This window comes from Triturus cristatus, chromosome 9 (assembly GCF_964204655.1).
Source record: "Triturus cristatus chromosome 9, aTriCri1.1, whole genome shotgun sequence".
NCBI classification, from domain to species: domain Eukaryota; kingdom Metazoa; phylum Chordata; class Amphibia; order Caudata; family Salamandridae; genus Triturus; species Triturus cristatus.
This window is the reverse complement of record NC_140592.1, coordinates 1,225,250,312-1,225,276,643: the sequence shown is the minus strand read 5'-3', so window position 1 is coordinate 1,225,276,643 and position 26,332 is coordinate 1,225,250,312. Positions and strand designations below refer to the sequence as shown.

The following is a 26,332-nucleotide window of genomic DNA, read 5'->3' as shown; positions in this document are numbered from 1 at the left end:
TATACTCTTACACACATATCTACTGCCTTTCACATATGTAGTTAGTCACACATGTACCACTGAGATATACATTCAATCCCTAACACACCCATACATACACTCACCCAACCATACAGTCCATCACAGATGCACTCTTAAAACCATGCACCCATAGAATCACCCACTCACACATCTATGCTTAGAGTCACACACACCCTACCCACACAAACACTCAGGCACCCATACAGATACTCAGACAACCAATCAATAGCCCATATAGACACTCATATAGCTATTCACAAAACCATGCACCCACTTATACACCAACACACAGACACATACAGACATTCACACAGTTTAGTCACTAGTCTGCAGTAAGATACATTTAATGACTCACTTATAGAGTCAGTTACACACCTAGAAAATCATCCATTCACACACTTGTACACCCACTCATTCTTCAACAGACCTTTCCCTATATATATTAAACATATTAAAACTGTACAGAAACACATACTCACTGGATGATGTCATCAGTGATGTCACTGACCATGTCATGAGTGATGTAATATGTGACGTCATCAGCAGTGCATTGCGGGGGTGCGTGTTATAGTTAGCTGAACTAACTATAACAGGGGAATTTCTAGGGTTTTGTACGAGGGAAATGTCCAGCTAACTATAACGCCCCTGAAACCTATGGTTTTTTCAGTGAATTTCTAAGGTTTTTTAAAGGCCAATTCCTAACTATAACGCCCCTGAAACCTTTGGTTTTTTCAGTGAATATATATATATGTTCACTGAAAAAAACCATAGGTTTTAGGGAAAGTTATAGTTAGTTGGACATTTCACTCGTACAAAACCAGAGAAATTCCCCCGTTATAGTTAGTTCAGCTAACTATAACTCGCGCCCCAGCAATGCACTACTGATAACATCACATATAACATCACTCATGACATGGTCAGTGACATCACTGATGACATCACTCATGACATCTCAAATGACATCACTGATGACATCACCGATGACATCATTCAGTGACTGTGTTTCTGTAAAGTTTAAACATGTTTAATATATATAGGGAAAGGCGTATTGAAGAATGAGTGGATGTATAAGTGTCTGAATGGATAATTTTGTAGGTGCGTGACTGACTATAAGTGAGTGATTAAACGTGTCTTACAGAATGCATGGGTTAGTGACTAAACTGTGTGAATGTCTGTATCCGTCTGTCTGTTGGTGTGTAAGCGGCTACATGGGTTTGTGAATAGCTACATGAGTGTCTATATGGGTTATTAATTGGTTGTCTGAGTATCTGTATGGGTGCCTGAGTGTTTATGTGGGTGGGGTGTGTGTGACTCTGTGCATAGATGTGTGAGTGGGTGATTCACTGGGTGCATGGTTTCAAGAGTGCATCTGTGATGGACTGTATGGGTGGGTGAGTGTGTGTATGGGTGTGTCAGTGAGTGAATGTATATCTCAGTGGTACATGGGTGAGAAACTACATATGTGAAAGGCAGTATATATGTGTGTCGGAGTATATAAATGGCTATAAGTGAGAGTGTGTGATTGTGAGAGTGGCTGTATGGATGAGTGTGTGCTTGTATCAGTGATTGTATAAGAGCGTAAGAATGAGCTAGTATTTGTATGAGTGATTGAGCTGGTGTGTGTATAACTATATAGGTGAGTAAATGGCAGTGTAAATAATTATTTGCATGACTGAATAGGTGTGTGAATACCTCTATGGATGAGTGGTGGTGTGTGAGTGTTGATATAGGTGTATGAGTATATATGATAGTCCTGTACTGAGTGACCATAAGTATGAGTGACTGTACGGGTGAGTGAGTGGATGTGTGTGTAAACCTAAGAATCAGTGAGTGTGTATGTAGTTATTGCTGTTGGAGTGTCTATGGTATTGAGAAAGGAAGTCTGTAATTCAGAGTGGGTGTATCAAAGGTTATATTAGGGTGTGAGAAGATGCATCAAATTATCACACGGATGATGTCATCAGTGATGTCATTTTAGATGTCATCAGTGATGTCATCAGTGATGTCACTGACCATGTTTGATGTAATATGTGACGTCATCAGCAGTGCATTGCGGGGGCGCGAGTTTTAGTTAGCTGAACTAACTATAACGGGGGAATTTCTCTGGTTTTGTACGAGTGAAATGTCCAACTAACTATAACTTTCCCTACGACCTATGACCTCCTCAGTAAGGCCCTAGTACATAATAGGGCAGGGGGATTAAAACTACCTCTTAAAATGCGCTACGGGGCGCGTTTGCAAAGTGGTGATGGGAGGGGGGCCTGAGGTGACATGTGTGGCAGTCCCCAGGGCCATCACAGGCTCCAGGAGGGGGGGCGCTCCCTTCAATTGCACAGCCTCGGGGAGGTGGCGGTCCCTGGGGTGTGTGGGGGGGCTCTAGCCCCCCACGCAGGTATATTTCTTTAAAAAAGAAGAAGCCCCGGGGGTGGCGGTCCCCGGGGCTGCGGGGGGGGCAGTGTGCCCCCCGCAAAAAATTAATGAAAGCCCCAGGGGTGGCTGTCCCTGGGGCTTGGGGGGGGCCTTGGAGGCCCCCCAAACTTTTAAAAAACAAGCCCCGGGGTGGCAGTCCCCGGGGCTGCGGGGGTCCCCCTGGGCCCCCACAATTTTATTTCTGCATGCCCCCGGGACCTGGCCCACCCGGAGGCTTAATTAAACGAAGCGCGGGAGTCCGCGCTTTTTTTTACATTTTCAGCCGGATTCGTGCACCCAGCGCGAATTCGGCTGATTTCGTTTTTAAAAAAATGCTTTCTTGGGCCCTGGGGGTGCTTGTGGGACCATCTGAGCAGGTCTAGGGGGTCAGGTTGTTTCTACCCTGCCCCCTTTTCTTTTTTTTTGCATTTGTTTCCCTGTTTTTTTGTGCCTCAGTTACAGAGGCACAAGATGGCTGCCAACACTTCCTGGTTTGGAGTGTTTGACAGCCAATTAGCATGGAGCTCGTGGTCACGAGGGTGCGTGAATCCACCGCGGCCATAGATATCGAAAATTTTATTTTTGAATTTTCTCAGTAACTACTAAACGGATGTACACCATTTTAAAAAAAAGGGCGCTTTCTGAACCAAGCACTACCTTTTTGGCAAATTTGGTGTAATTCCGTTCAGCAGTTTGAGCTATAGCCGTGTCTAAAGTTTCCTATGGGAAATAACATGGCGAAAACACGTTTTGGGACCCCCCTTTTTTCTCGGCCCCCGCTTGGCGAATCATACCAAAACATTCAGGATAGGAGCTGACCGTAACGGGCCATAAGTTTTGAAACTTTTGCGAAGATTCGTCAACCGGCGCCGAAGTTATTGCGAAAACAAAAAATGAGTTTCCTATGGAAACTAGGTCCTAACTATAACTATCTACTGGCGACCGCCAGTAGATAATATATAAATATCTCCCTATCAAAGTCTCTCTCTCTATCTCTATCACTCTTCACCCAGCTCCTTCATCCCAATGAGGCATTAACATATCCAGCTGGGTACCACCTCCTCCTCTTCCACAACATTAGGGAAAGGAAGAGTGGGATTGGAATTTGGCATAAAGTAGGCCATATATAGGCAAGCACCACGAGTGGACGCACACTGTTAGCATCACTTCCTGTATGTGCGTGGTGCCTCTGCACAGTCCCCCTTCTGCCCATCATATCACGCGTTATATTGTCTTGGCTGAACACGACTCACACAACACACATGCACTACATACACTCTATGTAAAGAATTGGCATGCCATGGAGGTAGGGCACAAATCCCCGGCAGACAAGTAATTCAAGTGGCAACATGCCATTTTGGCAGCACGGGGTGCACTACATCCACCAAACATTACCTTTGAACCTGTGCACAAGGATAGTGATAGTGCAGAGGTTTTCCTCTTACTAATTTACAACAATTTACAAAGAAAAATGATTTGTGACTCTGCTTTACATGGTAATGACAAAACGCGAATTAAACTCCGCGTTTCAAGAAATGGCAAATTGTAGGTCTGATTTAGATACTGCATCGTAAAAGCATGCAGAATTTTAGAATGTGTTTATGATTACATTTAAACTAAATAAATAGATCTGAGTTGTAACACTTCAATGACATGTGATCTTGTGATTAGATAATGTGAAAATAACGGTAACTAAGAAATTCACATGTGAGAACTAAACGTTTCATAAATGATGCAATAAAATTATGTAATGTGTGGACTTAAAATGACAAAAGAAAAGTAGGTGCCACGCGGGTTTAGCTTTTCGTAAATCTTTCCTTTGTTGTGCCTTTAAACATGTATGTTTTAATAACGTATGATGTGCAAAAGAAACGTACAAAATATATGTGAACGACAGTGACATTTTCAACATTTTATGAGTACCCTATACTTTCATGAATTAATTGCGGTATTAATGAAGTGATATTAATACATTTAATTAAAAGGTTAATTCAACAAGCAATACTATGCGAGGTACATATTTTAGCACCATTTCATCATGCATGAGCTGTATTTCATAAACGCCTCAGCTTTGCTTCTTTTTCAAATATGAACTTATGAACTGAACAGTCTGAAGACTATGGGAACTTTTCGTAAAGTTACCACTTGTGTTCTATCTTTCAATTGCTTCCTTTGACATGTGTAGCACAGCGTTACACGATAGAGCAGATGCTTGAGAACTGATAGAGAAGGTATGATAGCATAAATGCATCTATTTTCCTGAATGACACGTTGTTCATTTGACTAAAACTATAATGATTCTAAGGAAATCACGATTTATGCATTACTTAATTCCTCCGGATTTGTATACTTTTTACCTATTACATCATCTCATCCTATTGAAGTGACCAATGGGACAGAGTGGCCTGACAAATTTGATGATGTCAAGGGGTGTAAACCCAGAACTGATGAAGTATAATTTCTCAGATTTTAGACTTTTGTTTAGACTCCGATCTTGCAGCACAGAGACAGAAAATTTGGAATTCCAGGAACAACATGAACTGTGACTCCTATCTACTGCCGGCTGGTATGCTAGCGTAAGGAACCTTTTTGGCTGAAGGGTTTGTGTCATAAATCTGTGGCATTAATGCTGCAGTGTCAGACAGTGACAGAGATTCTGTCTTAAATGAACTGGAACTGGTCACTTGAAACTCACTGAACTTTTCTAAGGGTTTGCATAAGGCACTACTGATTTATCCTGCTGACCGAATTTTGCATAGATAACTAATCTCCCTCGGCTGGGAAAGATCAATCCTTATATACTTGGATCTCATAGAATTTGCTAATGCTTTATTAAATCTGTAATAAATTTAACTTTAGGATTGTATGCTATTCATTTGAAGCTCTTATGCAATACTAAAATATGAGATTTAAACTAATTCTGCTGATTGTGACTCATACATTACTAGTGGGTAAAGTCCTTTGAATAGTGTTTCCATCAAGGTTAAATTTGTGGGATTCCGAGTGATAAATGTATAAATTATATGATAGCAATTATCATATTCCTAGTCCTCATTCGATAATTGCTAATCCTCCTAGTATTTCCAGACCCTTTTAGCACAGAACAAGATCCATCTGAGGACCAAAAGGTTTGACAGGCAGAACATTGTAAAATGAGATGAAAATAAGATAGATAAATTATAGTCAATCAAAAGGGCTCAACACACAAACGCTACAACAATAGCAGAAACTACTTGTAGAGACACCACCTGATATCGTGTACCTTTGAGGTATGCAAGTACAGGCGTTTCTATGGCCTGCAGACCTCAGGGTGGGAAATAAAGAGTTATTCTGGAACCTCCCATTGATGACTGGCTTACTAGAAACCTGCATGCACCACTAAAATCACCATCCATGGAAACCATGGTTTTTTTAATGATCAATCCTAAATGATATTTCATAGCTGTGGTACAAATCATCCAAAAAACAAAACTGAAGTGTCTGCAACAATCAGAGCTTCAGTCAATTTTTTGGGTGGGAAACTAATACAATCCGATGCCTAAATGTTTGGAAGTCCTTCTGCTTTACTCTAAGTCAAAATGCTTCAATACTTAAACATTTGGGAGTGGGCAACTTCCATAACAAGAAAATATAGGAGTAGATAGTTGGAAAGTCGGTTATTCAATTCTGACAAAATATGGACTGTAGATCAGCCAGTGGGTCCCACTTTAGGAGAAAGGGGGTAAGGAGGGACTGAGTTGGGGATCAACTACCAACTTGTAGAGTAGCCGACCTAAAACTGTCTTTAATACAATAAATCCTGGATTGATATTTTGAACAGAGTGAAGTTTATGATAGCTTTCACCATAGGGCTCTACCTCTGAGGGGTTATAGCTTTTTTCTTGACTCAACATTCTGAACAGCTGGCTACAATTGAACTGATTCAAGTCCCCACACTTTATTTTTGACCTTTACCGTACCTGTCCAGCGCGATGGCTGTGAAGCTGAGGGTGGTCACCGAGCAGAAGATCTTGTGGAGGAACTTAATGACCTTGCAGAAGATCAGGCTGTAGACCCACCAGCAGCAGCCCGGGCTGGCGCTGAGGATGATGTCGAAAGGCACACAGACAAGGCTGGCACAGATGCCTGCGCACGCCAGGTTCTTGATGAATCTGTTCGTCACAGACTTGAAGACAGATGTCCTGCACGTGGACCACAAGACCATGAAGTTTCCTGGAAGTAAAAACAAATCAAAGGGCGTAAGCGATGGATAAACATGAAAGACACAAACAGATAGGTGGGCTAGCGGTCTCTTTTCTTTGTTTACATTGTTTATCTGGAAACGCTACACATCACCCCTATGTTTGGGGACATGAGGTAAATCCACACGAGATGATCCCTGGCACATTTCCAGGAGGGCCACTTATGATGTGAATGAGTTCCATTTACTTTCCCCAAATACAAATGCATCGTCGTATCTGGATATCCTGAAAATCTGTCATGGATCCCTCTCTGCTGCACCTACTTTGAACAGCGCCTGAACATGATTTGATAGTCCCACAGACCAACCCAACTTCTTTGCAATTTATGTTCAGGAAAGATGACTCCAGAAGTGCAGGATCCTGCATTGTGCATGGTAAGCGTTATTTCACTCCCCTCGTACTAACATCCCTTCACCGACCCCATGTTCTGCAGCTCATTTCACTATTCAAGCATTGGGATGTGCTCCATCGGGTGAAGATCTATGTCTGTTTTGAGAATTCCAAATGATTCTTGTTCTGTGAATGTGCATGTGGAGTAGAACACATGAAAGCTAGACAATCAATAGTGGAGAACTCTTTTCACTGGGCTCCCTTTCAAAGAAGGTGATTGTGAGCGTCAATGTTGTAGTAAGTTTCTTTTTGGGGTCAGTACAATGCCACTACTGATATGCCTTGAATCTCATGGTAATTGCCAGAATGTATTGCATTTCCCATCCAAGAAGTGACTTCTGTGGTGTCCCTCAAGGGCCTGCCCTGTCACCATGCTTTTCAATTTATACGCAGAGTCGCTGGGATCTGCTGTGTAGGAAATTCTTTGCCGTTCGCCAGTTTGCTGATAAAAGTACCTCAATCTCAGAGCTACTTGAAAATACAAGTGTGATCCAGGGCTGTGTAGAGCTGAATGGCCAAGAGTTTTCTTAGTTTTTGTTCAATCTTTTTTTTAAATTAAAGTTTATACTTAAAATAAAATAAGAAAAAAATCAATGCAGATGTAACCCAGGGAGCTTCAAGCATACCATATAGCATAAGATGAAATGTTAATAATTGACATCGTTTTTCACACTGTGATAACCATTGAATAATACTAAGTAACATAACACCATGGATTAGTTTAGACTACTCGTCATCCTTGTGCCCGCAGGATCCAGAAAGTAAGAAGAAGCCGATGGACAAGAGGGAGAAAGAGGGCTCGCGTACAGGATAAACTACTCCACCGAGTTGACTGTGGCGCCTTGGGCTCTTCTTGGTAAGGTTAACACATGTTCACATGGTGGTGACAATTCTAACACCTATGACAGAATACACCTGTCAATGTTTTATTTGTCTTCAGATAAACCTCGTGCTACTATCATACCAGAGCTCTCACCATGGTTGAAGCACTTGTAAATATATGTCCAGATGCACTTGTAAATATATGTCCAGATGAACCCCCTGGAGGTCTATGGCTAGAGACCAAGGGCCATATGTATGAAAATGCTCATTTGCGATTCTCAAATAGCGATTTTTGGGGACAATTCTGCCAAAGCAACGCCGTACCCATACCTTCCAGGCCAGCATACCGGGGTGCCCACGCTGTGTGTCTCCCTCGCCGCAGGACAACGCTACCGGACGCAGCGAGGGGAGACTACAGCTCCCGTGAGCCACTGCGCCCCTGTCGACTTCCGCCAACAGCGCGCCCGAGGCGCTTTAAAAGCAGTAGCTCCCTCGGTGGAGCGGGGGACAATTCTGCCAAAGCAACGCCGTACCCATACCTTCCAGGCCAGCATACCGGGGTGCCCACGCTGTGTGTCTCCCTCGCCGCAGGACAACGCTACCGGACGTAGCGAGGGGAGACTACAGCTCCCGTGAGCCACTGCGCCCCTGTCGACTTCCGCCAACAGCGCGCCCGAGGCGCTTTAAAAGCAGTAGCTCCATCAGCGTCGCGGGACGTGCGCGGGCGGCGCCGGGCTAAGCCCGGGCAAAGGGCGGGCCGTTGTGTGGCCGTTAGGGGGCCGGAAGAGGTTGGGTCGGGCTACCCCCCTAAGTTCTGTCTGCCCAGGAGTGTGCGCCAGGTGACTACTGGTGAGGATTGCCGACGTAATCCGTGAGCCTGTAGATGGCCTGTTATATGTAGTATGTTTATCGTGTAATTGTCTTTAAACTCTAATGATTATTGTTCGACCATTATTGTAGAAGGGTGAAGAGTCCTAAAAAGCTTTATTTAGTGATAGGATGGTAACTATTGTTAGCTAATCCTTTGAGGTGTTGTAGCCCATTCCTCGAGGGTTACTATTTTAGAGTTCCCTTGCAGATTATGGCAAATAGCAAGTCAACTATGGATAACTATTTAGTTAAAATGGTTAGCAAAATTAACAACGATAGAAAGAAATCACTGGGTAGAGATACACTCCCAGAACCCTTGCTTCCTCCTTTAGATGAAAATATTAGTCCTGCTTTGGCTGATCCTCTTACTATTGAATCGCCTTTTACGGAGACTCTAGCAAGTCCATTCCTGGCTCCAAATGTTTTAGATCAGGACCCCTTATCTGATCTTGAAGAGATTGTTAAATCACACTTCCCTGTTAAACGAGCAGTAAGGAAATGTAGAAAAACTCAGAATAAGGATAGGAATGTACGTTCTAAGCCAACGCTGGAAGTAGAACAGAGAAGCACTAAGATTATTAAGGAGACTCAGTCCAATGCCATAGATATGAATTCTGTTTTCCTGGGCCATATTGCCGTGATGTTTGAAACGAAGTTAAATTTAATTGTTAAACCATTAGTGGGAAAAATTGATTTTTTAACTGCTGAAGTATTTAGGTTAGGTAGCCTTTTAGCCGATTTTAATAAAGTACAGAGCATGAATCATATAGAGATATTAGAACCTGCCCATTCTGTACATTCGTGTGTACTTGGGGGAGCAAAATCTTTGGAACCCATTTCCAAGCCAAGGGAGCTACTTCCGAAGGTAGACAGTACCATCGCGGAAAAAAATAAAGCTCCACCTAGAGCCGTGAGGCCCACTATTTCAGTGGGATCAACACGCTCTGTGAATCTTCCACCAGACTGCGAACCTTATGTCGTAGTTCTTTCAAATGTCCCCCTTTTAGACTCCATAGTATCTAATTCTCGGGACCAGCCCCACGACTCACTTAAAAGAAAAACAGTTGCGTGGCTGAATAAAAACTATGGTTTCCCTACACACTTGTCCCAACAAATATTGTCCACCAGGCGGGTCCCCTGGATTGGTAACTCAAGGAAAAAATGTAAGGGGGATTGTGTGATTATAAACTTTAGATACCCTCAACACGTTATGTTCAATTTTATTTAGAGCAGCTTCCCTGGCCCCGGGGGAGAATGATGTGACCGTGCACTCGTTGGGTTATTTTTATAGTCATCTTGATAGATCATCTCAACCCAGTACTATTAAAAATGGGCCCCAAAATATCAATAGAAGCCCAGTCTTTCAAATCCCCACTGGAAATAGATTTTTGCCATTGAGCACATTGGACCACAATGACTGACTCCCACAGGATGGAAAAACCATTATAGGTAAAACTCCTGCAATCCAGGTACGGGGGCAAATTTCATGCATCGAAGATTTTGTTCTTAACCATTTATTGGAACCGATTCTTAAAGTTGTGGTGCCTAATGAGCCGTTATATAGCAACGGTCTTTACAAAACTAATTTGGGAGAAGTAGTTAAGATGGCCGAGGTGATTGGGGCGGGTGAGGTCACTAGTGATTATGTTATAAATTCAGAGACAATGTTAAAGGAAAGGTCCATGGATGACATCCAAGCTGAAGATATAAATATCTCCATTATTCCTGTGGGTGATACACTTGTAGTTATACCCCCACCAAGTGCAGAGGAAAACCCAAGTATAAGATTGGTATCATGGAATATAGCGGGGTTGGCCAGAAATTTAAAGGATGCGGTCTGGTGCTCATACATCGAGGATTATGATATTATTATGTTGCAGGAGACTTGGTCTGTTGAAATTCCCCATAGACTAGGGTATAAATCCTTTGGCACTGACGCAATTCCATCAGCAAGAGGAAGAGCATCAGGGGGGCTGGTCATATGGGTCAAAGTCATCTTGGAAATAGTTGTTACTCAACTATCTATTCCCTCCTCTGATTTATTAGGGCTAAAAATTGAGACGAGAGGGAAAGAAGTCATATATTTGATAAATATATACAATAGACCGTATCCATTAAATAAGGAATCGAAGGTGGTTGAACTCCTGGATTCCTTTTTAGATACATTGGGCCCTAGTGCACAAGTAATAGTTGGTAGGGATTTTAATTGTAAGTATGAACCTGTTTTGGGTCTGGAATCCTTATTTGAAGAGCAGGATGCTGCTAATGATATTCTGATCTTAGAGCCCACGGGCTCGGTTAAATCCACTATAGCCACCACACAGATCTTACAGTTGACCGTGTCCCATGATTTAAGGGCATGCAACGGCCGTTTTCGATCCGATAGACCACCGGCTCCAACCTTCTCGAAGGGAAACTGTAGGTCACAAATTGATTTTGTATTGGTCTCAATGACTCTATGGTATCTAATTACTGACTTTAAGATAGATTCTAGGTCAGAGAGTGACCATCTCCCACTTCAATTATGGCTAGTTCCACAGCCTTTTATCTCTAGACCAGCTGGTGAAGCCATATTATCCAATATTGATGAGGAGCCACTGATAACAAACAATAGGCGTGCTTTACGATGGCCTCATATTTTGGGGAATGAAGAGTTATTGTTAAATATTTTCAATACATTCTCTGAGACAGTAGAAAATTCCCAGAAGCCCTTATTGGGCTCTGAGGGTGTCCTTGACCTACATATTAAATTGGTAGATGCGTTAACTCCCTTTTTTTTTTTTTTTTTTTGTCCTCATCTCACCTGATCAAGCGGAAGCGGGTTTAATAGCCAACAAATAAGGATGGAGAGGGGGGAGGCCCAGTGGCTTACCGCGCTTGCTTGGGATCACCAGACCCATCCCTTCTGATGTTTCTCAGGGATATGGTGTAATCATAGGACTGATGGTAACAAGCTCAACGAGCGACCCCAACTCATTAACGGGTGCCAGATATTTAAGACCTTGTCCACAGAGCGCTCATACTCCAGCCTAGCCATACTGAATGCCGCATTCAGCCAATCCTCTCTTTTCGGGGGGAGTGGATCCTTCCATCTCTTGCAGATCTCTCTCCGTGTCAATAATATCAAGTACATTAATAACCCTTTATCCTGCTCGGTGGCAGAGCTAGTGAAATGCCCATCGGCTCCAAAAAACACCAAAGAGAGATTTACTTCCACCTTGAATTTAAAAATGTCTCGGAGGGATAACCCCACTTCATTCCAAAAAGCCTCCAGATTGTGACATTGGAAAAAAATATGCTCATCGTTGGCTAACGGAGTATGACACCTTGGACATTTCGGAGGGGGGAGGGGGGCAAACTTAGCGATCTTATAGGGAGTGTAGTAGAGTCGATTTATAACAAAAAAATGATTTTTCTTCAAGCAGGCTGGCTTTATAAATTTAGAAAGAGTTTTTAAAGAAGGCTCAAAGAGGGCGTCGACTTGGGGGCCCATGTTGGAGGAATACCATACCTCAATCGCCTTGGGTATTTTGATGTCATCTGCCGCTAGAAGAAGATTGTACCAGACCGAAATCTCCTTCTTTAGGGGCCCTTGCTGACACAATCTCTCGATTTCCCCATTTCCTTTTATCTCGTCCTTCTCCTTTTCCACCCCAAACCAAGAAGTTATCTGAAGATATTTGAATCTAGACAAACCTGGACCTATCTTGATTCTTAGGTATTCCCAGGGTAAAACACCTTCACCATCCAGCAGATCTGACCAGACAGAGATACCAGCACACTTTATTGGGATGGCTAGGGCATCCTTAAGCCAGAGAGGAGTGCCAGGGGAATCCCAAATAGGAGCCAGGTCTGAGAAATAACCAATCCCCCAACTCGATCTCACCTTATACCATAACTCTAGAGCAGCCCTCAATATCTTTAGTCTAACCCGCTTGAAAAATCTAGGAGAACCAAATTTGTAAAGAAAAGCCTCTCCTACATCCCCTCCCTCAGTTCTCACCATGTCAGCTAAAAGTTTGCCCCAGCTAGACTCATCCAGCTTCCCCAACAACATTCGTATGCTCCTGAAATGAAAGGCTGCTGCATAAAGGCTTAAATCTGGGAGAGCCAATCCGCCTTTATGGAGTCTACGCCTGAGCTTTTTCCATGAGAGCCTTACTCCCTTATCGCCCCATATAAAACTCCCGATCCTACCCTGTATTTTATTAATACCCTTCAATGAAAATGACAACGGAATGGTGGAGAATAAAAAAGAGAGTTTAGGGAGAATGATCATCTTTACAAGGTTGACCTTGCCAAAAATCGTCAAAGGAAGATTTCCCCATTTGTTTAAGAGACGGACTATTTCCTTGGAAACTCTATCTAGATTGATTTGCGGGATTCTATCCAAATCTGCGACCACTGTAATTCCCAAGTATCTAAACTCAGAAGAGACCTTCCCACTCCAGTTGTCTATGTTCCAGCACATGACCTCCGTTTTGGAGCTATTTACTTCATACCCAGAGACAGCACCAAATGAGGCCACTAGATTCTCTATAACCGGAATCGTGATTTCCAGATTACCAGTATATACTACTAGGTCGTCCGCATAGAGGGCTAATTTCGAGCTATAGGGGCCAGATTGAAAGGGAACTATTAGATTATTTAACCTGATCGCTTGCACCAACGGTTCAATATAAATATTAAACAACAATGGGGAAAGTGGACAGCCCTGCCTGGTCCCTCGTTGGATGTAAAAAACAGAGGTAATCACCCCATTCAGGAGTATCCGGGCCGAGGCCCCCTGATAACATCTCTGAAGGGTCTCAATAAAAATCGGGCCAAATCCCATCGCCTCAAGAACAACCCACAAATAGATCCAACAGACTTTATCAAAGGCCTTGGCCGCGTCCAGGGCGACCAAGGCCATGGGAACTTGTCTTTGTACCGCAAGATCTATATTGCCTAGCAGTATATGAGTCAGATCATCTAAGTGTCTTCCGGCCATAAAAACCTTCTGGTCCTGATGGATCAACTTCGGAACCAGTTTTTCCAGTCTCCCCGCAAGAATGCCGACAAAGATCTTATAATCGGCATTCAGCAGGGAGATTGGTCGATATGAATCTGCCTTAGTGGGGTCTTTGACTGGCTTCAAAATCAGAACCAGAATGGCTTCCTTCCATGATGCAGAGACCCTGCCTCCTATCGAAAAAATAGAGTTAAAGATTACCTTTAAGACCGGGACTAGTTCCTCCGCTAAGAGTTTATAGATCTCACTTGGTATTGCATCGGAACCAGCCGCTTTTTTATTCTTTAATCTCCTAATCTGTTCCTGAATTTCTTCTTCGGAGATAGGAGCATCTAACCATAATTTATCCTCCGACGATAACGCTGGGAGCTGTTTATCCCCAGCCAAGCTCTTATTGCTTCAAGGGTTGGAACAGACCCCTCCCTATATAAATCAGAAAACAGAGATAGCAGACAAGTTTGCATGTCCTCGACTCTATTTGAGATCTCTCCTTCATTATTTACTACCAGTTCTTTAATATAATTTTTAGATCTATCAAGTCTAGCCTTCCAGGCCAACAGAGCCCCGGCTTTCTCCCCATATTCAAAATTCTCCATACGAGATGCTTCCCACTGTGCCTTGCATTTATTATCCAAAGCAAAAAACAAAGGAAATGATGGACGGAGTGTTGAACCAATCAAACACTCTCACCCAGTCAACAGATCTGGGTTTGATCCATCACCGTTCTTTAGCCCACTCTGCCACCCCAGTTCAGACATGGCCATATGCAAATCAGTCTGACCCTGTGCCTCATGGGAACAGTCCATCCCGAACTGCCAAGCCATGTCTTCCCTGGACCGGAAACAAGCTTCCTAGGACCGGTGTTGTAACGCTTTTCGCCCTAAGTGGGATGGGTATTCCCAGACGTGGGACCCGTGCTCATTACGCCACTGGAGTCAAGCTATCCTGGCTGATGACGGCTGATAGCCAGAAACCGGTCCTAGGATGCTTGATTCCGGTCCAGGGAAGACATGGCTTGGCAGTTCGGGCTGGACTGTTCCCATGAGGCACAGGGTCAAGACTGATTTGCATATGGCCATGTCTGAACTGGGGTGGCGTAGTGGGCAAAAGAACGATGGATTTAACCCAGATCTCTTGACTGGGGGAGAATGTCTGCATTGTCAGCATTCCGTCCATCATTTGTTTGTTGTAACGCTTTTCGCCCTAAGTGGGATGGGTATTCCCAGACGTGGGACCCGTGCTCATTACGCCACTGGAGTCAAGCTATCCTGGCTGATGACGGCTGATAGCCAGAAACCGGTCCTAGGATGCTTGATTCCGGTCCAGGGAAGACATGGCTTGGCAGTTCGGGCTGGACTGTTCCCATGAGGCACAGGGTCAAGACTGATTTGCATATGGCCATGTCTGAACTGGGGTGGCGTAGTGGGCAAAAGAACGATGGATTTAACCCAGATCTCTTGACTGGGGGAGAATGTCTGCATTGTCAGCATTCCGTCCATCATTTGTTTGTTGTATTGCATTTATTATCCAGCATCACCCTATAATCCTGTCTCGCATTATCAAGGTCTGATGAAATCAGTTGGGCTTGCTCAGGATCACAGGAGAGGGACAACCAGGCAGACTCAAGCTGGCCAGTTCTCCCTTCTAGATCTTTTAAGACTTTGGTCTCCTCTCTATTAATTCCTGAAATTAATCCATGGAGGGACCCTCTTAGAGTGGCCTTATACGCATCCCACACCACATCAAACGAGGCACTACCGAGGTTTCTGGGGAAAAGTCGACGGAAAGGGTCTTAATAGCTAGTATTACATCAGGGTTGTTGAGCATTACCCTCTTTAATGTCCACCTTGTCTGCCCTCGTTCTTTACCGCTAGAGAGTTTTAAAACTAGAGGGGCATGATCTGATATGTTGCTAGGTAATATAGTAATCTGCTCAATATCCCTTTGCGACAGACTATCTACAAATAGATAGTCTATCCTCGAGGAATGACCCAGTTTCTTATTCTGAAACGTGTACCCTCTACGTTGACCCTCCCTAACCCTCCATGAATCAACTAGTTGAAGGTCGTGGATTAAATTCAGAAGTGCCCTACGAACCTTAGGGGCTCCTACATAATGGCTTAAATTAGATCTATCTATTTTGGGGTTTAACAGCACATTAAAGTCCCCTCCTAGAATTAAAGGAGGTTCCTCCAGCATCAGGATTGATTGAAGTTTAAGTAAATACGAGGGATCATCCACATTTGGACCATAAAAAGAGACACAGATTGTCTCTACATTATTAAGAAATATTTTAGCAACAATCCACCTGCCCGAGGAGTCGGATTGAATTCTTCCCATTGTACATAATGTACCTTGTTTTATTAGAATTGCAACTCCTCTTATGTGAGACGACTGATGGGAAGCGCAAAAGCATTTAATCCAACTAATCTTTGAAAATATAGAGTTACTTTCCTCGAGGGACAGATGAGTCTCCTGTAATAGGAAGACCTATAGACTAGGGTATAAATCCTTTGGCACTGACGCAATTCCATCAGCAAGAGGAAGAGCATCAGGGGGGCTGGTCATATGGGTCAAAGTCATCTTGGAAATAGTTGTTACTCAACTATCTATTCCCTCCTCTGATTTATTAGGGCTAAAAATTGAGACGAGAGGGAAAGAAGTCATATATTTGATAAATATATACAATAGACCGTATCCATTAAATAAGGAATCGAAGGTGGTTGAACTCCTGGATTCCTTTTTAGATACATTGGGCCCTAGTGCACAAGTAATAGTTGGTGGGGATTTTAATTGTAAGTATGAACCTGTTTTGGGTCTGGAATCCTTATTTGAAGAGCAGGATGCTGCTAATGATATTCTGATCTTAGAGCCCACGGGCTCGGTTAAATCCACTATAGCCACCACACAGATCTTACAGTTGACCGTGTCCCATGATTTAAGGGCATGCAACGGCCGTTTTCGATCCGATAGACCACCGGCTCCAACCTTCTCGAAGGGAAACTGTAGGTCACATATTGATTTTGTATTGGTCTCAATGACTCTATGGTATCTAATTACTGACTTTAAGATAGATTCTAGGTCAGAGAGTGACCATCTCCCACTTCAATTATGGCTAGTTCCACAGCCTTTTATCTCTAGACCAGCTGGTGAAGCCATATTATCCAATATTGATGAGGAGCCACTGATAACAAACAATAGGCGTGCTTTACGATGGCCTCATATTTTGGGGAATGAAGAGTTATTGTTAAATATTTTCAATACATTCTCTGAGACAGTAGAAAATTCCCAGAAGCCCTTATTGGGCTCTGAGGGTGTCCTTGACCTACATATTAAATTGGTAGATGCGTTAACTCCCCTTATGAGTAAACTGCATAAAAAGGGTGGAAATCCTAAAGGGAATTACCACGAGCCAACAAACCCATGGTATAATAATGATTGTCGGATAGCTAAATCCAGTTTGATTCTGGCAGTAAAATCTAAGAACCAACTGGATATAAAAAATGGTAGACTGGCTTATAAGAAAGCTCTGGCCCAAGCGAAAAAAACTTGGGATGGAATTCTATGGGACGATCTCTTAAGTGCGGCGAAGTCAAGAGATCAGAGTACATTCTGGAGTCTAATTTCTTAAGGAAATTAAAGAGGTAGATCACCAAAGGATGTATATTTAGACGAAAAAACTTGGTGTGACCATTTTTCTAAGCTCTATTCCAATGCTTCTGAGGGATTGACCCAAGGGGTCCAAGAGATCAATGTAGATTTGAACATCGCTCCCTTGAGATTTAGCCTAGAAGAAACTACTCAGGCACTTCAGGCTGTTAAAATGGGTAAAGCCCCTGGTCCCGACAAAATCCCCGGCGATCTACTCAAACACGACGGGGAAGTATGGGGGCCGTATATAAATTTCCTGTGTAATTCAATTGTGGCTGCAACATCGATCCCTGAAACATGGAAAGGGCCGGAAATTATAACTATTTTTAAAAAAGGTGATCGTTATGACCCAAGTAATTACCGCCCAATAAGTTTAATTGATATTTTACAAAAAAATTTTGCCAGACATATTTTAAATAGGCTTTTAGATTGGATTGAAGAGACGAAGATCTTAACCAAATACCAAGCAGGATTTAGGTAAAAAATTAGTACGGTTGACCAGGTGTTTAGGTTCTTGTGCATCTGTTGGAAGTATATTAACTTAAGGAAGGGCAGCCTGTATGTAGCGTTTGTTGATTTAAGAGCCGCCTTCGACCTTGTTCCACGCAAATTGCTGTGGATTAATCTTAGGAATATGGCAGTCCCAGGCGAGCTTCCTAAAGAACTTATTAAACTACATACAGGGAATTACGCTAAAATTAGATGGGGGAAGAGTGGTGAAGTTTCAAGGCCCATACCCGTGGACCGTGGTGTACGACAAGGATGTGTGTTAGCACCTACACTCTTTTCGCTATATGTCAATGACATCCCTAGCCACTTAAGGAATTGTGATCACGACTCCCCGAAGTTAGGTGGTGAGGCGATCACGTCCTTACTTTTTGCCGACGATACAATCCTAATTTCACAGACTCCGAGGGGGTTGCAAAAATTGGTGGATTCCTTCCAAAGTTATTGTTTGAGGAAGGGATTAGAAATCAACCCATCCAAAACTAAATATATGTCCATAAAACCCCAAATGTCCTTTAGGAAATCTTTGATTTTAGACAATTTAAAATTGGAACATGTGGGGAGTTTTAATTATCTAGGATTACTGCTGGACAATAACCTTACATGGAAAGGGCAGTTGGAAAAAAGCAACTTATCCCTTGAACAAAATTCATTGCCTATTTTAAAAGTGCATGGCGCAAGTTATTCCAAAGCCATTATGCCGGCACTCGAGGTATTCAAAGCGAAAGCCCAATCAGCAGCACTTTATGGTGCTGAGCTTTGGGGATGTTGCTGTAAAGATAACTTTGATAAAGCAGAAAATCACTTTGTTCGTAGACTGCTCAAAATTCCGATTAGAACCCCCTTATTACCGGTGTTCCTTGATATTAACCTTAAAAGGACACTTGAAGTTGGTGGTAATTTGCGATTCCTTAAGTCCAAATTGCACTTTTTGTGTGCTTTTTACATTGCATTTAAGGTATCGCAATTTGCGATTCCTTAAATGCAATTGCAAAATTAGGAATTGCAAAATTTGCGATTCCTTATTTTGCATGGGGTTGTTTGTGTCATACATATGACACTGCTGTTTTGCGATCGCAAATGCCGAAATTCTGCGAATTTCGGCATTTGCGATCGCAAAATTGCCTTCATACATATGGCCTGAGGTCTTTGCAACTCACAAGATGTTGTAACTTTTACAGATATGGCAACCTAGGCCCACCAATGCCACATGGGATTTGAAATCTTCTCAGCCAGGGCCACTGGAAGTATGTGATAGTGCAGCTGTGGTGTTTTTTTGTAGAATGATAGGTTTGCCCCCAAATCCACCTTTTGCTGCATAATATGCGGATTTGAACAAAAAATACATTTTGTTTCTGGCTCAAACAATTCGAATGTGACTAAAAAGGCAGCAACACGTGTTGCTGCGCAGTGGAAGGCCCATTTGCAAAGATTGACTGGCCACCTTTCTGGTGCTTATTGCTATATTTAGGTGGTACTAATGAGGTGCAACCAACACCCAGATATTGTTAACAAACGTGAAAGTGACAAAATAATGAAGTATTACTATCACACACTGCGCCACATTACGCCGCATTATTTGCCTTTTGTTGCTGCATCATTTGCACAAACTTGCCTCATAAATTGGCCCTCTGCTGCCACATAATTCCAGTTGCTCTGTATTTAGTTTGCAGCCAGCTTGATGAAATGATTTCAAAACCTACTACAGAAAAGAGGCTGAGCAGTGAGCATTCATTTTTGTGACGTGGAATTTTTGTTGGCGATTCATAGGGGCCCAAATATATCATTGTTGGGTTCTTCTGTATGACCACTTAGAAGGCTTTTGTGATACATTGCAGATGTAATCCCAATTGGTTCTCATTCTACTTTTAGTTGCTATTTTTTTAGTTTTCAGTAAGTGGTAAATGTTGGAGTTGACTTTGCCAGACTTATAAAATCTCCCTACGAAGTCCATTTTGGGGAGTCTGTTCGTCCACCTTTTCTTGTGAAGCAAACTGTAATTCTCCAAATGTTGTATGGTTTGCTTCCATGAAGTTTAAATTCATGTTGGAGCTGAGCCAATGGTTTGGGAGACCCATTTTCAAAAAGATGAGTCATTGAACCTAGTTGATAAGACCAAGAGGCACATTTCCCATCAACTGTAAATTTCTTATTTTTCAAGACATAATATAGTTTAGATTTAGAAATGTTGTTCCATTGTTTTGTGTACATTTACTTGAGGGCCTTGATTGTGTTTGTGATTGTAGAGGAAACTGATTTATGTGTGTTAGTGGATTAAAGCTTGGATCAGGGGGATGGCATTTCTTTTTCTCCTAAAAGCCACTGGGATGTTAAATCATCAAACACTAGGGTGCAGTTAGTCATCTTTGGAAGGCTGGTTGTTAAATGTGAAAAGTCAGGGTAACCTTGGTTGTGCTGTAGTTATTTCATGACACTTCTTTTTATATGGCTTGCTCCAAATAATGTCACAGATTGTTTGTCCAAGGTTAGGAAGAATATGATCCCTTAGTGGCAACTGAAGAAGGGTTTTGACTATGTGAGCAACAATCAACTTTTTAGCCTCTGTTCTGACCCATCAGAATCAATACTTAGAGAACTGTTTTGCAGTAAGATATACACCCTTCAGGGTAGCATTGTTACCTTTCTTGTTCTTCTTGTTTCCTCTGGATTATCCATACTAAATAATGCATTTAATATTCTTATCTTGACAGAGAAGATCAGATTTATCTGTTATTTCCTTTTTTGCAAAGCAGGTTCAGAGATTTAAGCCCCGACTTTTGAGAGTTTAAATAGTAACAACATATCACAATATTTGTGATAGTCTGCAGAACCACGGCTCTCAGTCAACAAAAGAATCACCTCAAAGCTCCTCACTCAAGCCTACCTAGCCCTACATGACGTGGGACTTACGTACCTCAACCACCATCTCGCATTACACTCACCAATCAGAGATCTCCGCTCTACCCAACTGGCCCTGGCTATAGTCCCATGTACCCGCAAGACTACAGCCAGAGAAAGATCCTTCTCCTAGCTTGCAGCAAAGACCTGGAACACACTATCTCTCCACCTCAGGCAATCACCGTCTCTGCCTCACTTCAGGAAGGACCTCAAGACACGGCTCTTCGACTGAAGCTACCCCCTAGCCCCTGTGCCTTGAGACCCTTATGGATGAGTAGTCGTGCTTTACAATACATCTGATTGATTGATTGAAGGTGGACAGTGATCACCCATGTCTTGTTCATAATCAAAGGCAATCCCATTTCCTCCAGCTCTGTGATACTGAGCTACGATGGGCTAATCAGGTATGTTGTTAAAACCTCTTTGAGAAACTTCCAGGAGACCCTATCAAAATCAGCGTTTAGGGCTAAAGATGCCTCAAAGAAGTTTCATTTTTTGTTTGCTCGGTAACGTGGAATAGGACTTTTGTTGTCCCCAGAAGTCTATCTTTCATAAAACAGGTTTGTGCTGGGTGTATCTGCCCAGGATGAGAAAGAGAACCTACTATTGTGATGCGCAGCAAATGGACTGGAGTGACATCTATTGGACGGAGAGACAACTATAGTGAAGCCCCATAAAGTGAATGGGATGACATATATCACAAGGAGACAAAGCAACATTTGGGAACAATAAGATGCATGTGACATCTCTTATCAAGCGGCTGCTCCAATGAAACCCAACAATCAGCAGAAGTCTGCTGCAATTACACAAAGTGCCTGGTAACATCTCATCAGCAGGAGGGACTGCTACAGGGAATGTACCGTAAAGAGAATGGGGTGAGATTGGTCCTGTACTGGATAGACTATTGCAGGAAGTACAACAAAGTGCATGGGTAAGATCTCCTCTCCAAGATAGACTGCTGCAGGAAGGACAGCAGTGTGTAGAGGGTTGGGTAAGATGTTCTCTCCAGAATAGACTGCTGTAGGAAGGACAGCAGAGTGTAGAGGGTTGGGTAAGATCTCCTCTCCAGGATAGACCTGCTGCAGGAAGGACAGCAGAGTGTAGAGGGGTTGGGTAAGATCTCCTCTCCAGGATAGAGTGTAGAGGGTATCTCCAATATACAGGAAAGAATCTATGGTGAAGTGCTGCAAGGTGATTGGGGTGATCTCTCTTCTAGTAAAACAGAGCAAAGTGCATACATTGGCACCTCTCATCAGCAGAAGGAGCTGCTGCACTGAAATACAACAAAGCACTTGGGGTGACATCTCTCATCAGCAGGAGACACCGCTGCAGGAAAGTTCAGTAAAGGGCATGGGATGAGAGCCAATCTGCTATAGGTTACAGTACCAAAGGAAGTACATTAAAGTGCATCATCAGCGGGAGAAACTGCTGAAGTGAAGTGTTGAGAATGTGGTGTTATGGCCAGAGATGACAACCTGTGGAACTGGGGAACCAGGTTTGAATCTTGGCGTCAGCTCAGCCTGTGATTCTGGGCAAATCACTTAATTTCCCAGTGGGTAAAAAAATACATCTGACCTTGTGTAATGTAGCTAGTGTTCATGTAAAGCACTCAAGGCCCTTGGGCTGAGTACGTTCTATATAAAAGTGCAAAAAAAGCTCAACAAAGTGCCTTCGGTAAGATCTCCTCTCCAGGATAGAGACCAGAAGGAAGAACTAAGAAGAGTTTTAGCTCATCCTGAGGAGAAACTGTTGCAATGAAGTATTGTTGCATTTATACAGCACTTAAAACCAAGTTATGGGGTTACGAAACAAATTTTCAGACGGATAGCAAGCTACACCATGGGAGCAGTGGCGGCTCCTCCACTATGGCGTAGGAGCGTCGCCTCCCCCCGCCATCAGATGCAAAACTTGAAAAATAAAATCCTAATAAAACAGGTTTATTATCATTTTTTGTTTCACAGGGCTGAGTCTTAGGGGCATGGAGGAGTGGTGGGCACTGCTATCAGTTCGCATGTAGGTTTGGTCAGCCGTCTTTGGGCGGCCAAACCGACATGTGCACTGAGATGTCTCCAACCCGAGCTGTGTTGCCGGGATGGAGACAGCAGGCACAGGCTCCCAGTCCCCATGGGAGCGCAGCTCCAGCCAACTCAGGCCAGTAGCATCTGGATTGGCCGTAGGGAAGTCTGGGAGACTCAGCCTGTGCTGCAGTGGAGCCAGAGGAGCAGAAGAGTGGCGGCAGGCAAGGGTTTTTTTTTTGTGTTATTGTCGCTCTGCCACCCACCCTCACACTGCCCTACCACTTTTACCTGACACCAGCCGCTACTGCGTGGGAGAGTGTATGGTTAACAGAGCAATGCCTTTGTTATAATCCTACAAGGGAAACATTTTGGTGCTCTGTGTGAGTGACCAACGGGGGGCAGTGTTAGCAGTGTGATGGCAGAGGTGTGGGAGATAGTCATGTAAAATATTTTTAAAATTAAATGGTTGTTATAATTTAGTATGCAGACTCCATGTTAACTTTTAGTTCATATTATGATAGCGGCAGTGGAAATAATTTGGTATAGGTCTACTTTCATAGTGTGTTATAGGTAGTCCATTCGGGGGAGGTGCAAGAGAACTGAAACATTTTGGGAACTACACTCTACCAACCTGGACAGAGGGACAGCGGGCTGCAATCTGCATGTACACCAATGAAAAGAATGAAACTATATTTCTCAGCAGTGCTCGAACTGTCATTTTGTTTGATGACGGCGGCGGCCATCTTGGGTCATCAGGTGTTAATTTCCTGACATTTCACTGCATCCTTCCTAGGCAATCAGGCTACAATGTTGCTGAGCCAAGACCTTGAAACATGTATTCATAATTTGTTTTGGTACAATAGTTGGCTTTTTTAGAGCTTGCTGGAAAACAGTTTGTGAATACAGCGGTATTTTGAAAATCAAGTCATGGTGGAAAGCAAACTTTGAACTATTTGAACATATCACTTTAAAGACTGTAATGATTGACTGCATTTGAATTAAAAGTTGTTGAATCATTTTTCATTTTGTGTATAGACTACAACAGATTGCCTGGGGTGACATCTCTCATCAGGAGGCAAGACTGTAGCAGTGAACTACGGCAAAGTGCATTAGTGGGACAACTGCAGTGAAGGACAGTGAAGAGAGGTAGTGGAACAGAGAGAGAGAATGCAAACATGATGTAATGTAGAGAGCAAAAAGAGAGGGATATCAGAGGCGTAGCTAGAGCTTGTGGCGCCCGGGGCTATCTCGCAGATTGCCGCCCCTGGGGAGGGGGGGTTGCTGGGGAAAAAAGACAGCGACCACTTGAAAGAGGTCCAAGAGACACGTAGTATCGCCGCTAATAGTTACCTCGATCATGCAAGTTACATGCACATACATGACACGGTCCAAGGCTACACAGTTGGATACACCGGTGACTGGCAATACAAAAGAGAACACACAGACTGCATGAGCTATCTGGGGGCTCAGAAAAACCACATGTGACATCCATCAGAGAGCTGCGTGAATAATTACCTAGTTATCCCCTCAGCACAATGCAAACATGCACATACATGACACTGTTCAGGGATCTATCATCTACAGCGGGCATTAAATGACCATTCATCATTGTCCCCCCATTAAAGCAGTGCACTTTGTGATCTGCATGGTACATGTTCTTTGCAGCAGGCACATTAACCCTCTGTGCTACCTTTCCAGGAGTCAACCCTTCCACTAGACAAAACTCCATCTCTCTCTAGGAAGAACATTAATCACCAAAGTTATCATTACATTTTTATTGTTTCTGAAAATTGCTGGAGGCCAGGAAGGCACAAAATATACTTGCAAACACTACGCACCCACCCAAAATAGGTACCCAGTGAGGTCACACCGTTCGCATCGCCCTAATCTGCTCAAGGTTCATGTGACCTCAGTGACAGAGTCACAGCGACTGGATCACTGTTGCTCTAGGGTGTGCTGCTTTGTAGGCCTGCCCGCAAGACTGGAGATGGATTGTGGTGGACAGGCCTTCAAGGGTAACCCACAATAGACACCACTAGGGTACACCTGCTTGTGCTAAGACATCAAGCCTTCTAAGGTCTAGTGGGGCCTTCTACGGTCTAGCATGGGAATGTGCTCCCTCAGTAGAGTGGTCTGGTGGACTGGTCATGAAGGCTGAACCCGGTTCCCCAGTTCCAAATTCGACAGCTCTGGCTATAGTGCCACATCCTCTCCCCCACTGAACACCATACTTCCCCACTGAGAGAAACTCGCACTGCCTTCAGCTACAAACTAATTGTGCCCGCTATAAACACTTGGGTGTGGCTCAAAACAAATTATGCACTTGATAAGAGTAATATACTGCCTAAAAAAAAGTAAAAGCAACCACTCATAGGGAATGCAAGATTAAGTAAAGCATGTGAAATGTAAGCAGAAACAACATGGTTACCTTAACGATCTCTCACTCACTATTCAGAAATCAGCGAGTAGTTTCAACTGAAAAGTTATGGACATGACTAGAGGGCCCTGAAGGGAACAGTTTCAATGTCCATTGCTTATATCCGTACAAAACGTAAGCAGTATGGTATAAAAAGACCACATCCATAAACACAGAGCCATGGTACACATTGTGATTTCCAATCAAACCAACAACCAGGTATTGCAGTACCTCCAGGAATGGTACACTCTCCCAACCTGGGAACAACAATGCTGTTCAAAGAAAGAAGAGAAAACGAAAGCAGCGCTTCACTGGCAAACTCTGTGATGCTGGTGTATTTGGATGTAAATAAAATCAATCTGGCCACTTTGCAACCCCTCTGTCTTACTTTATTTCACCTCCCCCACCTCCCTTTCCCACGCTAGTAGCACCCCTCAGAGAGAAAACGAGAGAAAAAGGGCATCTCTCGCAAGCGTGTCTCTTTTTTGGATCCATTTCACATGAAAGCAACTGTAATTAGCACGAACCAAGCATACAAAGCAACCTTATTTTCAAATCCCCGAAACTCAAAGGAAAGAATGTCAATGTCTGTTCTGAAAGCCTGAGCTAGGGGCTCCATGTATAGATCGAAAAGTAAAGGGGATAGTGGACATCCATGTTGGGTTCCCCTCCAGATGTTTATTCTCCTAGTCAGATTATGAATGCGGGTTGAATGCCAGCCACTGCTAAAGCTTTCCACAAGTAAGCTCAAAAGATCCTATCAAATACGTAAGCCGCATCTATTGTGACTATAGCCAAAGGGTCTGAGTTTGCAATAGATATGTCTTTTGATGAAATTAACAAACGGGTTAGGACAAACAACTGCCTTCCTGGCACAAATCACTTCTCGTCTGGATGTCTTATACCTGCTACCCTAGCTAGTCTTCTTGATAAGATACCAGTAAAAAATGTTATATTCATAGTTCAACAGGGAATTTGACCTATATGAATCCACCTTCTTTGGGTTCTTATTCAGCTTTAGGAGTAAGGTGATTATGACTTCATTCCACAACAGCGGGTATGTGATCTCCTAGACAAC

At 43.2% G+C, this 26,332-nt stretch overlaps 1 protein-coding gene across 2 annotated transcripts in view; it reads right to left on the bottom strand.

The window, feature by feature from the left end:
• The window catches only part of GPR176 (G protein-coupled receptor 176), a 322,827-nt gene that overhangs the window by 14,286 nt on the left and 282,209 nt on the right, over positions 1 to 26,332 (bottom strand). For both annotated transcript variants that reach the window (XM_085628096.1, XM_085628097.1), the window contains exon 2: positions 6,390 to 6,642. In XM_085628096.1, the coding sequence (XP_085484222.1) occupies positions 6,390 to 6,642 (253 nt within the window). The remainder of the gene's footprint in view (positions 1 to 6,389; positions 6,643 to 26,332) is intronic.